The 15828-nt window shown below is 32.0% G+C and overlaps 1 protein-coding gene across 1 annotated transcript; it reads right to left on the bottom strand.

Annotated features, from left to right (window-relative positions):
* Positions 1–352: 352 nt before the first annotated feature.
* LOC143072194 (2'-5'-oligoadenylate synthase 1A-like) lies at positions 353–15828 on the bottom strand. The gene is made up of 6 exons (XM_076247021.1): positions 15718–15828; positions 10904–11089; positions 5716–5980; positions 4784–4953; positions 4043–4233; positions 353–654 (listed from the first exon to the last, which is right to left on the bottom strand). Exons 2-6 carry the CDS (start codon positions 11069–11071, stop codon positions 528–530), a joined length of 921 nt encoding a protein of 306 aa, XP_076103136.1. The 5' UTR covers positions 11072–11089; positions 15718–15828; the 3' UTR covers positions 353–527.

The raw sequence follows: 15828 nt of genomic DNA, 5'->3' as shown, positions 1-15828 counted from the left end.
ATCTAAGAGTTATGTCCCTTTTCATACAATTTACAAGTTTAATCCACCATTTTTAACTTAAGAAAATACATGTACCAAGTCAGGAATATGACAACTGTTATCCATTAATTTGATGAGTTTACTGTTTTTATTTTGCCATTTGATTAAGGACTTTCTGTTTTGAGTGTTTTTTAACAATTAATCAACGCAAAAAAAATTATATCATTGTTACCTGTCACCATAAAATAATACCAACGTTTGCTCGCTCTACTGTAGTCAAATGTTTGACATACAACTTTGTGTTTTCTGATTGACAACTTTGATTAAATTTATGTATGGTCGTGTTGAAATTATAAACAAATAACAACGAATATACCTCACAGATATGTTTTATTAAAAGTGGAACAGACAAATGCATTCTCTATAGCGCTTGCTATGTTTTATTTGAAAAAGCAATTTCAATGCTATGCCATATTGCAAATTTAGCGTCTGTTAACCAAAACAGTAATCACAATAGAAACATGGAAGCAGTCAATAGAATTAAGTTTTTATTTCAAATTTGCTAAGAATATTTTAGCATCTCTTTCAAGATGGGCGTATTCTGCATCAGTGCCCGACGTCTGCCTAGTTAGATTATGATATGGAAAAGCTGGATCAAGTATGTACGGCGGAGACCTGAAAATACAATTCAATATCTTAATCAATTCTGTACGATAAGAAATCGACGAACCAACTAACCACCGTGGCTAGGCGGATCAGTTCAAGGAATGCGTATTGGTAATACATCTGTCATAGAAATTTAATTAATGTATTTACAAAAATATCATAAAAGAACTTTAACATGTTTGAATAAAAAAAACGTTTTGGTTTTTATATTTATAAGTTTACGATACATTGCAGGAGTTTCAAAGTAAAATAATGTTTTTAACCTTGTAAGCAGGAACAGTTTGCAATTCAACTTGTATCACGCTAAAATATGTCTTTCAGAGATGCAATTGGCTTCAAAAATAAGGAATGCAAATATATACAATTCCAAAAAGTTTAATAAAACTCAGTATATATACTTTTAAACGAGAAGACCTCATTTTGGGTGTGGCTTCTCTTCCTTCCACAATAAATCAATCATCATGCCTCTGTGTCCTATAGGTAACATGCATAGTCGCATTTGTCATCCATTCTTATGATTAATCAGATTGAGTTATTTTGGGAGAAAAACGACAAAACAGGAGTCCGGATATGATTCCGTCATCGGACTGACTTTTAGTCATAGATAAGACTTCCGGTTTTAAAGATGCACAAATACAACCAATCGTATGATAGATAACAAAAATGAAAAATAAATAAGCCAATCAGAGCGTTCTCCATATTATGGTGGTTAGATCGCAAGAACCACAACTATTATACTTCCTTATAGAGGACAAGTATTTTTCGCGTTTATCTACATGTAAACTACGATTATACCACTTTAATATATAGAGACTATCTGTATTCTGTCTACTGTTTTCTTTGAAATGTTTACTATTTAAGGGGTCATACCAGTTGTATATATATCAAAATAAGTAAAACATTTGACACATGTCACTTGACAACCAATCGTATGATGGATAACAAAAATGGAAAAAAAATAAGCCATTCAGAGCGTTCTCAATATCATGGGGTTTAGATCGCAAGAATCACAACTATTATATCTCCTTAGAGAGGACAATTATTTTTCGCGTTTCATATCATGGTGTTTAGATTGCAAGAACCACAACTATTATACCTCCTTAGAGAAGACAATCATTTTTCGCGTTTATATATCTTCATGTAAACTACGATTATACTACTTTAATATATAGAGACTGTCTGTATTCTGTCAGGGACTTTCTATGTTAGTATGTTAGTATGTTAGTATAGAAAGTCGGCCCTGATTGTGTCTACTGTTTTCTTTGAAATTTTTACTATTTAAGGGGTCATACCACTTGCATATATATTAAAATAAGTAAAACATGCTCAACTTCATCTAAAACTACCTCGACCAAAAACTTCAACCTGAAGTGGGACAGACACGAACGGACGAACGAACGAACGGATGTACAGACTAGAAAATATAATGCCCATAAATGGGGCATAACAATTTATTGTTGAAAGGGAAAATAGTGATTTGGGAAAAATGAAAGTAAGGTAGAGATTAGAAGTAGGCAGGACCTTTTTCGGGGCGTCGGGATCGAGTGTTTTTAAGCTCGGGATTTGGGGATTGATCCTTACGGGATCCGGGATTTCGGGATCAGGACCCGTCCGACCACCCCTCAAATTAGCCTTAGTCATTTATACATGATTCATATCCTACCATTGGCATGTTAATAAGGCTCTCAAAAGAAAAAGAAAACACTGATGGATTGTCCCAGAAGTATATTTTATTAGACTAATAATGGTCTATATATAAGCAGTTACATTTATTTCACAAGGAGAATAATTGTGATCTGAGGCCAGACACACGAAAATAATTGAATTTAACAGAAAGGAAACAAATATCGGATTTGGGGAAAGGGAGAGGGCTTTTGATACCTTTTATGAAATTCTCCATACATAATATCTTTAAAAAAAATCATCCTACAACTGTCCAAGCTGTATATGCCCGCGATTTCATCTAAATCACAAAACAATTCTTTTGCTGATTGATTTTGAGAAGGCATTCGATTCCATATTTTGGTCCTTTCTTTATGATACATTAAGATATTTTAATTTTGGTGAATCAGTTATATCCTGTATTAAAACCTTCTATAACAATATAACAGCTGTAGTGACACAACACTGTTTTCTGTCAGAATTCTTCACTGTATAGAGAGGCTGGAGACAGGGAGATCCTTCATCCCCTTATATTTTCTAGCTATGTGCATGAATATTAAATAGGCATTTTGGTAAGAGATAGTAATATATAAGGAGATAAAGGGTATTACTATAGATGACACAGAATTTGTACTTTCTCAATATGCAGATGATACATCATTGATATTAGATGGCTCGCCTGAATTGCTCGATGCATCTCTTCGTGTTCTCCAATTGTATGCTGAAATTAAGGGACTTTAGATTAATATAGAAAAAAAGTGTTATTTGGATATGTAGCAAAAACATAGCCAGGTTCAAATTTGTGAATGTGGGGATTGAAATGGGGCTCCAGTACATTTAAGCTCCTTGGAATTGCTTTTTCAGTTGACCTAGATAGAATGAATAAATTTTATTATAGGCCAGTTTTAGATAATATAGACAACACTTTGTAAAAATGGTCAAAACAGTATCTCACCCCTTTGGAAAGATTACCATTTTAAAAACTTTGGTCATATCTAAATTAAATCATCTGTTTACATATATCCCTAGTCCAGATGAGAATATGTTACGTAATTTAACAAATAAAATCTATGCTTTTATCTGTAATAATAAACCAGATAAGATCAAGCGAGATCTTTTATGTCAAGATTTTTATATGGGTGGTTTAAAAATGCTAAATTTAAAAGCATTTATACAGGGATTGAAAGTTACATGGGTAAGACGGCTGTATAGTTCAAATTGGAAGTGGGTGAGATTAGTCTCTATTGTGGAGCAAAAAAATTTTATTGAACTAAGTTATATTGGGCCTATTAAAAGGTCAACAAATAAATTTTGGAAAGAGGTTTTTAATGCTTGGAAAACCATTAATCCTTAAACTAGAAAACCAAGATGTAGTGATAAAATTCTATTTTATTCTTTATGGGAGGTAGAAAACATTAAAATTGGTGGTTCAAGTGTCTACTATAAAAACTGAACAGACGCTGGAATTTGGACAGTTAACGTTTTGTTTATGGCAAATGGGAGAAAAATTATCAAGAAAAGGAGATCGGAAACACAAATAATCGAAAGCAAAAAACGTAAGTACTAATGACAAAACTATTGAAGCAACTTGTGAGGTGAAAGAAAAGATGCATACAGATACATATAAACTGAATCACAAAAATAAGAAAGAAAATAGTGTGTTGATGTATGAGGCTAATTTTGATTTTGCTCTTTACACAAACGTATCATTGTAAAAAGATGATATCAAACTTACGGTAGCGGTTTGTAATAACTTGATGGTCTGTAATATTTGTCCCAAGATACTTCCAAGTTTTCAAGGTCTGAAAGTTTCGTAAAGACAACTTTCATCAAATCGAGTGTCTCCATTTTACCAGTTGGTGGTTTACCCATTTCTTCATATGCCTTTATTACCAACAATTCTGCTGCATATGATTTCAGCACATGCTGAAAAATAACATGTTTCACATCGGTTATATGTATGGTAAAAGGTTTGCAATAGTTTACACCATATCTTTATTAATATTTTAGTTTGTATGTAATAAACCCGTGCTGATTGAGGAGCGCATTTAATTATATGCTCATGTCATGCAAATTAAAAATGTTACAAAAATTAAATTGAATACTGTAAATGGCAATTTATAAGAAGTCTGTATATTTGCCATAAAGATAAGATACAAATGTATGTGACCATGTTGGTTTAAATCTAACTCTGGAACAACAGACCGTAAAATTTCAACAAATATGTGTGTACAACGTGTGGACGGCGGGAGGGACAATGTATACTAGAATAGGACTTTGCGCGTATCATTTTCTCGATTGAAACAAAAAAGAGAAGAAAAAATAAAACCACACAATTCTTAATTATTCACAGCGTACATGACGACTCAAAATAGAACTTTTGTAAACAAAACGCGCTTCTAGCGTACAAAATTTAATGGTATCTCTGATGAGATTATTTATAGTAAAACAGCAAGAGCATGAATCATATCTGTACCTCACGAGTTTTTATCCAGTACTTTAGAAGCCGTATTGATCTCTTGATTTTTTCATCCTCCTTGCTTACAAAGTCTACTTGCAATGGAGCTAAACATTTGAAGTAATATTCTCTCAGGTCCTCTCTTGCTTTCATTTTTTGGTAAATTGGATTCATCTTCGCTCTTGAACCTTCAAATATTTGTATTTATGAAAACAACACACTACATGTTATTATTTCAATATTATACTTGATAAAATAAAATTTTGACGTATGCGTTAGAGGAAAGTATATTGATAACGGTCAATATGACATAGGACATTATCTGTCATCATTCCATACATATAAGTTGTTAAGTGTTAGTTTCATTAAATATTTTTCAAATTGTTTTCATTTACAGTGTTTTCACGTAGAAACGAGTCTACGCTAATAGTATTTAAAACAATAAAATAGAAGACTTATTAACTTGGGACGATTCTAGAAAAAAAAAATCATTACATATGTGTTATGTATTAATCTTTAACCGGTGTGCTAAAGTCTTGGGTCAAGGTTTGAGAAACAAAATGAATGTAATATTTGGAAGGAATTAACAATCTTAACATAACAGTCATAACCATCTTAAATCAATTTGACCAATTATCACAGAAAGTTCTGAAATAGTCTAAGAAACACTAAGAAAATCTAACAGACATACAAAAAAATCACAGATATTTGGGAAAATGTACAAGGGCCGTCCAACCTGGCAGACCCTAAATAAAGAAAATAAAGTATTCTTCAAATCGTCCTAAAATTTGGACTACATATTTGCAGCTTCACGAAAAACAAATATATCCAGACACATTTCAAATGAGAGTATAATGTTTTGTATATATACTTCTCTATATATGAATACCATCTGTGGAGTTTTAAATTCACTCTGACATTCTAATCGATCCTAGATAATATTTACTTACGATCTCCAGTATCTAATTGAATAATAGGAAGAAGATCGACTTCGTTGGGCTTCTTATTTACTTCAATGTCAAACTGTATTGTAAACGGAGTGTGGTTTACAGAGTTAATTATGTGTGGAGAACGATCCAGAACAGAATGTAGTTCCTCCAGTAGAGCTGGTAATTCAGACTTTAGCATTTCAATAGATGATATATCTGTGTAAACAAATAATAAATCTGCATCAGAACGACCTCTGACAGCTGTTCCTTTTCCAAGTGATCCACCCTGTAGAAGGAAAAGCAGTTTTATATTTGTGTTATTTTGAAACATAGAGATAGAGGACATAAAGCAAAGCACTTTATCAGAGCTGTCAGTACGGGAGTCTGACTGAAGGCATATTTCATTTTTTCTTGGAATGTCCACTTCATGCACAAATCAGAATTAAATATTTAGACAAACAACTTTTTGTTCCATCTTTAGATCTTGGTTCTTTACTAAATGGAAACGAAAACTTGGCTCTAAGTCAAAATCCATCCTTAATTAAACAAGTTTTGAATTTTATTAAAAAAAGTTAACGTTTTAACTTTTAGAAAGATATTTTTTATTGATATCGTTTAGTATGTTGATGAATTATCTTTTTGACGTACGAAGTTGTAAATATGTAACATGCTTATTGAGCAATTACGATGTCACGGGAAAACGTTAACTTTTTTTTTCTATGACTATTATACAAATCTATAATTATCTAATGCTGTTGATGCATGTTTTATATTTATTAGTTTATGTTATAACTTACTATATGTAGAAGAGGACTATCTCAGTTGTGATAAATTGTGTCTAATCTGTTTTTATATGTATTTAAAAAAAAAATGTTTAAATGAACCTCGAGAAATGAACAGTAAAATAAAACAAAATGAGTTAACAAAAGTACGGTAGCTGTGTTTATTAACTGAAAAAATAACAATAAATTGTTTAACAAAAAGAGATATTTTTTGTCTCCTACAAATGTTCTTAATAGTCAATTTCTGCAAGACTAAAAAAACCCACTAAATTCCATTAATTTTGTTATTTTCAGTGTTGCACAAAATGACCCAGTGCTTTAATAAAAGAAAACAATATGTAATATAAATGCCATGCGTTTGAGACGCTTTTCTGGATTTATTTTCACCAGGAAAGCTCAAAGCAAAGAACTTGTGAGTCGATGAATTATTAGAACCGAAACAACCGAAGAGCTATATGATAATAAAACAACCGAAAAAATTGCTTCGGCTTAAGCCATTTTTTACTAAGGGAGTTGAAACCTTAGTTTCCTTATAATTTCAGAATTTATAAACGGACAATTTTAAACAGAATTGCTATTAACCATGTAAGTACCAAAGTACTGACTACTGAGCAGGAACGCTCAAAGCAAAATATTTGAAAGCCAATGATTTACAAGGACAAAAACAAATAAAAAGCTATATGACAAAGAAAACAAGCATTCTGTGCACATTGCATGGCAAGACATAGGGGATTCCCCTACTGGTTAACAATTTATTGTATTGAAACAAAATTTTATATTGATCTATAACCTGTATAAAGTAAAGAATTTGACAGTTGTTATCCATTCGTTTGGTGTGTTTGAGCTTTAGATTTTGCCATTTGATTAGGAATTTTCCGTTTTGAATTTTCTTCTGAGTTCAGTAATTTGTGATTTTTCTTTTGTCATGGTGAAACTATATTACAAATATCATGTCAATATTTTCAACCATGACAAAAAAAAAAAGTGCAAAAAATCATTACTTGAGTGAGCTTTTAAGTCCAAGGACAATAACTTTGCACAAAATCAATAGACCGGAACAATAAGGAAACGTATACTGTAACTTGTCATGATAAAACTATATACCAGTTATCAAATCAATATCTTCAAGAATGTTTAAAAGACTATTTTAGTGAATTTTCAAAGTCAAAGGACCATACCTCTGCACAAAATCATCAGACAGGAAAAAAATCGAACTTGATCTGTAACTTGTCGTAATAATTCATTACACCAAATATCAAATCAACATCTTCATCGTCTTCAAGCATGACAAAAAGTGGGGAAAATGATTTGCCGGAGTAGCAGCTGAACAGACAGATAGACATTCGACTTCGTCATGCGTCGAAAGCGCTTGTCTACATTTACCTTCTTTCGGGACGCTAAAAACAAATATTTAAAAGCCAATGGTATATATTCAAATCCATATACGGCCAATTTTGCCTAAGGGAGTTAAATCCTTAGTTCTTTACAATTTCAAAACTTATAAACGGATTTATTTTAGAAAGGATTCCTATTGATTATGTCAGTAGGAACTACTGAGCTGATGAACCTCGTAGACTGATATTCCACCACAAAAGGTATCGAGACAGTGTTAAAAAAAACTGAAAACAACGAGTTATATAGATTTTAAGCGTCCGAAACGCTTTTCTGGATTCACCTTCATCAGGAACGCTCAAAGCCAAATATTTGAAAGCCAAGGATATATAAGAACCGAAACAATTGAAGAGCTATATGACACAAAGTTAGCGAAGACTGTTTATTTCCGCTCTGTTCAAATCTCCGCTATAAAAAATTTAGTACTAAGAATCACTTGCAGTTAGTACAATGACATTCTTCGCAGATTTTGATAATGAATTATTATGAATAGTCTTTATTCGGTACTCTTTTTCGTCTAAATCACCGATATTATTACTTTTCTTGTTCTGATTTGTTTTTATTTTGTGAAGTCCGACAACTTTTTAAATTTGGACCATTTAGACCATAAATTGGATGAATTCAAAACGGTACCTTACATCAAAATCAAAAATACCCAATTAGATTCATCATATAATAGGCCCCAAAAGTTCACGATACCAAATTAAACTGCATTGAAATTGCTTACGGAATAACAATTAATACAAATTTTTAAAAGTATTATTTAAAGCTCCTTTCAAGCTAAACTGTTAAGGTCATAACCCCTAAAATCAATCCTAAATATTATCTTATAACAACTTGAGTCGCAATTAAATAGCAATACAAAGACTTTTAATCAAATTATTGTCTAAAACCCATAAAATATAGTGGCTTTTCTTGCGCATTTTCTACCCCTAATTATCAAACTGTTTGAACAATGACCCCAGTAAAAAAATGTTAACATGCCAATCAAATTATGAAATATTGAAGAAAGGTTTCATAGAAAACTATGCCTAAATACACCAATATTTATCCTGACACATGGTCCCTTATTACTAAAGAGCTACAATAACAACCCCTAAAATAAATTCTTACCATCCTTTCGTGGTATGAAACCTTTTGCTTTAATTGAATAGAGATCCATATATTTACGCTCTAGTTATTATCTATGATCCAGTCAAATAATTGTTTTGTTAAGTCCTTTCTGAACCCTTATTCCTAAATATTATGTAAACAGCTATGTAAATATCCCCCACAATTATTACTTTAATTTACGGTTTAGTAATATCCATTTCACGTGGCTCGTGTCTTTCTAGTTTGTTAATGTGCTTTGTCTATATACCTTTTTTTTTCTGTGATGACAGAGGTGTTTTTTTATTATACATATTAAGATTATATCATAATTTTGACTGCTGTACCCTTTTATATATTTGACATTGTACATATTATGTCCGTTTGTTTTGTTCACACATCGTTATCAATATAATGGAATATTTTGTGAATGTCATACAAGTGAGAGGTTTAGCTAGCTATATACCCAGATTTAAGCCACCATTTTCTACATAAGAAAATGCATATAACAAGTCAGGAATATGGCAGTTGTTAGTACTTGGTTTGATGTGTTTGAGCTTTTAATTTTGGCGTTTCCTTACGGGATTTTCGTTAAGAATTCCCCTCGGATTTCGGTGTATTTGTTATTTAACTTTTTCCAGAATGTGATAAAAGACTAATTCTATCGCGACTTGATAAATTATAACCCAATAATAATTTTCATGATTTCAGCTGATGAAAATGAAGTATCTCTTCGTAGATGATGAACATTATTTTGTTTTTAATTTTCAGTATCTATTTTGTGATTTGATAATACTGAACATATGATTAATCCACAAATATTTTACTTTGTCGCAATCAACATATTTTGAATTGTCAATTATCTGGATCTTTGTCAATGTCGTTTAAATTTGGAGTGTCAAAACAAAACCAACCAGTAGGTGATAGCGACATCATCGTTCCTAACAAAGTATGAAAAACAAAACTGGCACAACAGGTTGCACTATGGACCTATTAGCATTGAAGTATTAAAAAAAACCCAAATAGACAATAACTGTTTAGTGTCTTTAAATATCAGCAGTACGAGGCTAGAAAACAAGGTGTATGTGAGCTTTTAGTGAGCTACTACACCTGTTTTGAGCCGAGTACAAATACAGCTGATATTTAAAGACATTAACAGTTATTGTCTTTATCCCTCAATTAATTCTGTACATTATTTGTGTTTTGAAAGACACAAAAACACATGTTTTGCATTTATTTTTGATTTGAAATCCCTTGAGACCCGTGTAGTAATACGATAAAGTAATTACATATTCAGCTGAAGACGTGTTCGCAAAAAAAGAATCTCGAACGGTCAACAAGAATACATCTCTCAAGGTAAATTATTAACTATTTTAACATAACAACTAATTTCAACAGTAAAAACAAATAACAAAACATTGTTCCATTTGAAACAGGAGTGAACGATTTGTCATACTCATCCGACTCGACAAACATGCATACTGAAATTGACATGGTTGTTTGTGTTACACAATCATACACATTCAAGTTTTGAAATTGTTAGTTGTCAGCGTAGAAAAGACTGCTGTTCATGTGTGTATGTCATCAGAAAATTGGTGTGATTCTTATTGCACTAAAGAAATGTTTGAAAATAAACAGAACGTATAAAAGTAATCGTTAATTCGCAATTAATACGTCATTGGAATGCGACTGCAATACACATTCTGAGGTCACGCAGGTTCATACAATACTCAGTCCGTCAATGGGTGGAGCTTTAAAGCGATATCTGTATAGTATACAGATACAGCATAGGGATATCTGTAGGGCTGTATCTGTATAGTAGAACACCCAATTGCAGGATAAACCCGAACATACGGGTATGCCAAAAATAAGAATCGTAGCTCAGTGATACGTATAACCCGTATTTATGAGCCTAATATAATAGAACAAAATTGGTGATACTTTACCTTTACGGTAGAGCCTATTTTGTGATTCACACTTTTGGATTTCATCAGTTCTGCTACAGTGTGTATAACCTGTTTTGTTTCACTAACATAAGATGAATCAGGATTTACAACTCTGTCGATGAAGCTCTCAAGGGATTCCCCTGGATTTCGATCTTTGAAATCTACCATTTTATCAAAACTGTTTGCCTAGAATGATATTTAATATTAACGTTGATGATTGTTTATAAACAAAATTGTTTAAAATATATTACAAAACTCATGACGATATGTTCAAACAACATCTGAATTCGAGAAGGGGATATCTTCTTTGAACAGGTAATACACAGACCCTTGTCAAAGACTGACGGAAAGATCGTGACACATCCGAAAATCTGCATCAAATTTAACATGATCATATATGCATTCTAATAAAACGCAACATGTATTCTATACATCTAATTTTAATCGTCCATCATCCATACGAGCAAACATTTAAATATCAGCTGTATTTGTACGAGGCTAGGAAACAAGGTGTATGCGAGCTACTACACCTGTTTCGAGCCGAGTACAAATACATCTGATATTGAAAAACATTAAACAGTTATCATGGTTATTGTCTTTATCCTGCAATTTATTCTGCAAGACACAAAAACACATGTTTTGCATTTATTTTCAATTTGAAATCCCTTGAGACGCATAGAGTAATACAATGCAGTAATCACACATTCAGCTAAAGACAGGTTCGTTAAAAAAGAATCTCGAATGGTCAGCAATAATACATCGCTCAAGGTGAATAATTATCTATTTTAACATATAACAACTAAGTTCAACAGTAAAAACAAACAACAAATCATTGTATAATTTGTAACAGGAGTGAACGACTTGTCCTACGCTTCAGACTCGACATTCACTAAACATGCATGCTGAAATTGACATGGTTGTTTTTGTTACATAATCATACACATTTACGTTTTGAAATCGATAGTTGTCATCGTAGAAAAGACTGCTGTGCATGTGTGTATGCTATCAGAACATTTGTTTGATTCTGATTGCTCTAAACAAATGTTTGAAAACAAACAAAACGTACACAAGTAATCGTTATTTCGCAATTAATTCGTCACTGAAATGCAACTGCGATACATAAGCTAAGGTCACGCAGGTTCATACAATACTCAGTCCGGCAGTGGGCGGAGCTTTAAAGCGATATCTGTACAGTAAACAGATACAGCATAGTGATATCTGTAGGGCTGTATCTGAATAGTAGAACACCCAATTGCAGGATAAATATAAATAAAACTAAGATTAGAAAAATGCCGATATTCAATCTTATTCCACTACGATATTGATTAATCAGAGGAGTGAAGTCATTTCATCACAACAAGTCATAGAGATAAAGTAAAAAAATATTATTCAAAATAAATTCGATTGAATTTGTTCCAATCGAATTTATTTATGTTTTGAATATTATAACGGAGACAAATTAAATCACGCATTGGAATAAACGTTCATGTATCCATAAATATAACCAATATATATATAATGCTAATATCGAATATTTACAATATTTACAATAATTTTGTATCACAATTTCACGACATTGTTTTCGACGTTATCTTATTGCATGATTAAGACGAACTGTTTTTACGTCTGCAACATCATACATTGATTCCCAGAAGTAATCAAAACAAATTAATTAAATCACTACAGGTAATGCATTGCAGACGACTATCATTTGAACTCTAACTAAAATGCTCTGCAGGGTGCAGCTTGATACGACCACAGAGGTTGAACTCTGACCTATTGGGGCCAGTATGGACACAACATTCAAGCTTGATACAGCTCTGAATTTTGGATTGTGATTAAATATTTGACTCAGCAAAGGGTTCTGACACAGAATGAATGTGGTCTTATTGAACTTAATTTTTTTTTGTTTTTCCCTTTTATGGTCCGATATCCAAAATCTCAATACATGGATTGATTCAGCATACCAAAGAATCCCAAGAATTTAATCTTTAAAGAAATCAAACAAACTTTAATTTGGGACTCTTTTGACCTCAATGTGGACCAATTTGATAACAGGGCCCAAAAATTAAAAAATCTAAATACATTGTTAGATTGAGCATATCAAAGAACCCTATATTTAAAATTTGTGTTGAAATCAAACGAAGTTTTATTTTCGACCCCAATTTGGACCAACATGCAAACTAAACCTATAATTAAAAATCTAAATACATGTTTAGATTCAGCATATCAAATAACTCTAAGAAATACATGTTTGTTAAAATCTAATGAGGTTAAATTATGGACCCTGTCGACCTTAATATACAAAAAGTACACCAATTTGAAAATGGGACCAAAAATTTAAGAACACAGTTAGATTCCCATATCATGGAACCACAATAATTTGATTTATGATGAAATCAAACAAAAATTAATTTTGAACCCTTTTGACCTCAATGTGGACCAATTTGATAACAGGGCCCAAAAATTAAAAATCTAAATACATTGTTAGATTGAGCATTTGAAAGAAACCTATATTTTAATTTTTTGTTGAAACCAAACAGAGTTTAATTTTGGACCTACTTTGGACCAATTTGAAAACTAGGCCCATAATCAAAAATCTAAATACATGTTTAGATTCAGCATATTGTTAAAATCAAACTAAGTGTAATTTTGGATCCTTCGGACCTTAATATAGACCAATTTGAAAACAGGACCCAAAGTTAAGGGCACTAGACGTTTTAAATATCTAGTTTTGGGCTGGAATTCAGCTTACTTTGTGAAAAATAATACAGAGTCAAGGAAAAAATATACCGACGAGGATATCAATGCCATGCTGGACTTTTTAATTGACAACATATTTGTTTAATTTGGAGGTTTAGTCTTCCAACAGACTATTAGAACCCCAATGGGTACCAATTGCGTTCCTCTACTTACAGATTTGTTTTTATTTTCCTATGAAGCTTGTACAGAAAGGAGAAAAAAATTAGCCCAGTCTTTTAATTTCACCTTTCGGTATATTGATGATGAACTGTCTCTTAATAATAATAGATTCAGTGATCACTTACATTTGATAAATTCAAGTAAACTTGAAATTAAAGATACTACCGACACAGATAAATATGCTTCATATTTAGACCTTTTTCTCGAAATGACTACTGATGGTAGGTTGAATACCAAAATTTATGACAAACGCGATGATTTGAATTTTCCTATAGTCAACTTTCCATTTCTGTGTACCAACATCCCAGCGGCACCAGCATATGGAGTATATGTGTCTCAACTGATACGTTACTCTAGAGCTAGCTCAAAGTACGTTGATTTTGTTGAACGAGGATTACTGCTTTCTCAAAAGTTGCTAAGACAGGGCTATAAATCAATCAAATTAAGGTCATCACTCAAGAAATTTTACGGTCGCCATCATTAGCTGATTGGTCATTATGACAAAAGTGTGTCAGAAATCATATATGATATTCTTCCTCAGTCATAATAACCTTCCATCATTACCGAACTGAACAAAGAAATAACACGACGGGTGCCGTATACGGTGCAGGAAATGATTACCCTTCCGGAGCACCTGATTTCACTCCCGGTTTTTAGTGGAGTTCGTGTTGTTTCTTAATTATTATTTATAACTGTTGATGTAAATGTCCTTTGGTTTTGTGAGTCTTTGTTTACTCCTTGGTTTTGATTGTTATTGTCTTAAAAATCAAAATACACGGTTAGATACGGCCAAAATGAACATCTGTAAATCAATTTTTGATGAAATCTAACAAAGTTTAATTTTGGACCCTTTTGACCTCATGTAGACCAATTTAAAAACGGGGCCCAAATTAAAAAAACTTAATAAATATTTAGATTCAGCATATTAAAGAACCCCAAAAATTCAAGAATAAAACCCCAAACAAATGAGCAATTAATACAAAGTATTAGAAAAGTATTGTTTTTGTCCCCAAATTTCTAAACAGTTTGGACCATAACCCCCGAAATCCATCCGAACCTTCCTTTATATGTACCAACACAGATTATGTATACCGACGCAGACATTTCTAAGATTTTACATCTATGATAATCATCCTTTACCTCCTGATCATAAGGTTAGTAATTAGAAGAAAAAACAAGAGGCTATCAGGAGCTGGAATCGGAATCGCTCACCTGTAATTTCTTTTGCTTAAAATCTTTCATCAAAGGTTTTTTTGCTGTTCATTATGTTTTAATGAGTGGCTAAAAAAATCCATTTAATGTTCTTTGTATCTGTCATATTTCTTCAAAACCAAAAAAAATGCATTTTACCCCTATGTTCTAATTTAGCCATAGCGGCTATGTTTCTCGATGTACATAGAAAGAAAAAACAAAATGTTTACTAGATACTCTATAACTCATTTTAACCCAAGTTTGGCTGAAATTGATTCAGCAGATTCAAAGGGGAAGATTTTTTTAAAGTAATCAAATTAGATGAACAAATTGTTAAGAATTGCCTTTAAAGGGCAAGAACACCTGAAGGGGTAAATTGACAATTTTGGTCATACGACGACAGACGACGACGGACGCCAAGTGATGACAAAAGCTGAAACGGTGAGCTAAAAACTCGTTTTTGTCAATTGTCTTAAATTTAAAGTCATTTTTTTCAAAAATACATCACATTGGCAGCTAGAAGACTAACATTGATATCAACTATTTCCAGTTTTCAGTTAATTTAAAATGCGCAGCAAAGTTGAATCTAAACTTGATTTATTATCCAAAAAAAAAAGCATGAAATTAAATTCCTTGCAGTAAAAACAATTAAACAACATGTTTAAGCATATTAATAAAACATTATAAATATGACAACTTACCAGTTGGAATATATGTTCGTTTCTTTCAATATAGTTAAGTTTCGTTTTGTATTTTTCATATGTTAATTACGCATCGATTTGAAAAGTTCCTTGACGCAGAATCTAAAAATA

Source organism: Mytilus galloprovincialis, chromosome 1, assembly GCF_965363235.1.
Source record: "Mytilus galloprovincialis chromosome 1, xbMytGall1.hap1.1, whole genome shotgun sequence".
In the NCBI taxonomy this organism is placed as follows: Eukaryota; Metazoa; Mollusca; class Bivalvia; order Mytilida; family Mytilidae; genus Mytilus; species Mytilus galloprovincialis.
This window is presented reverse-complemented; position numbering and strand designations above follow the sequence as displayed.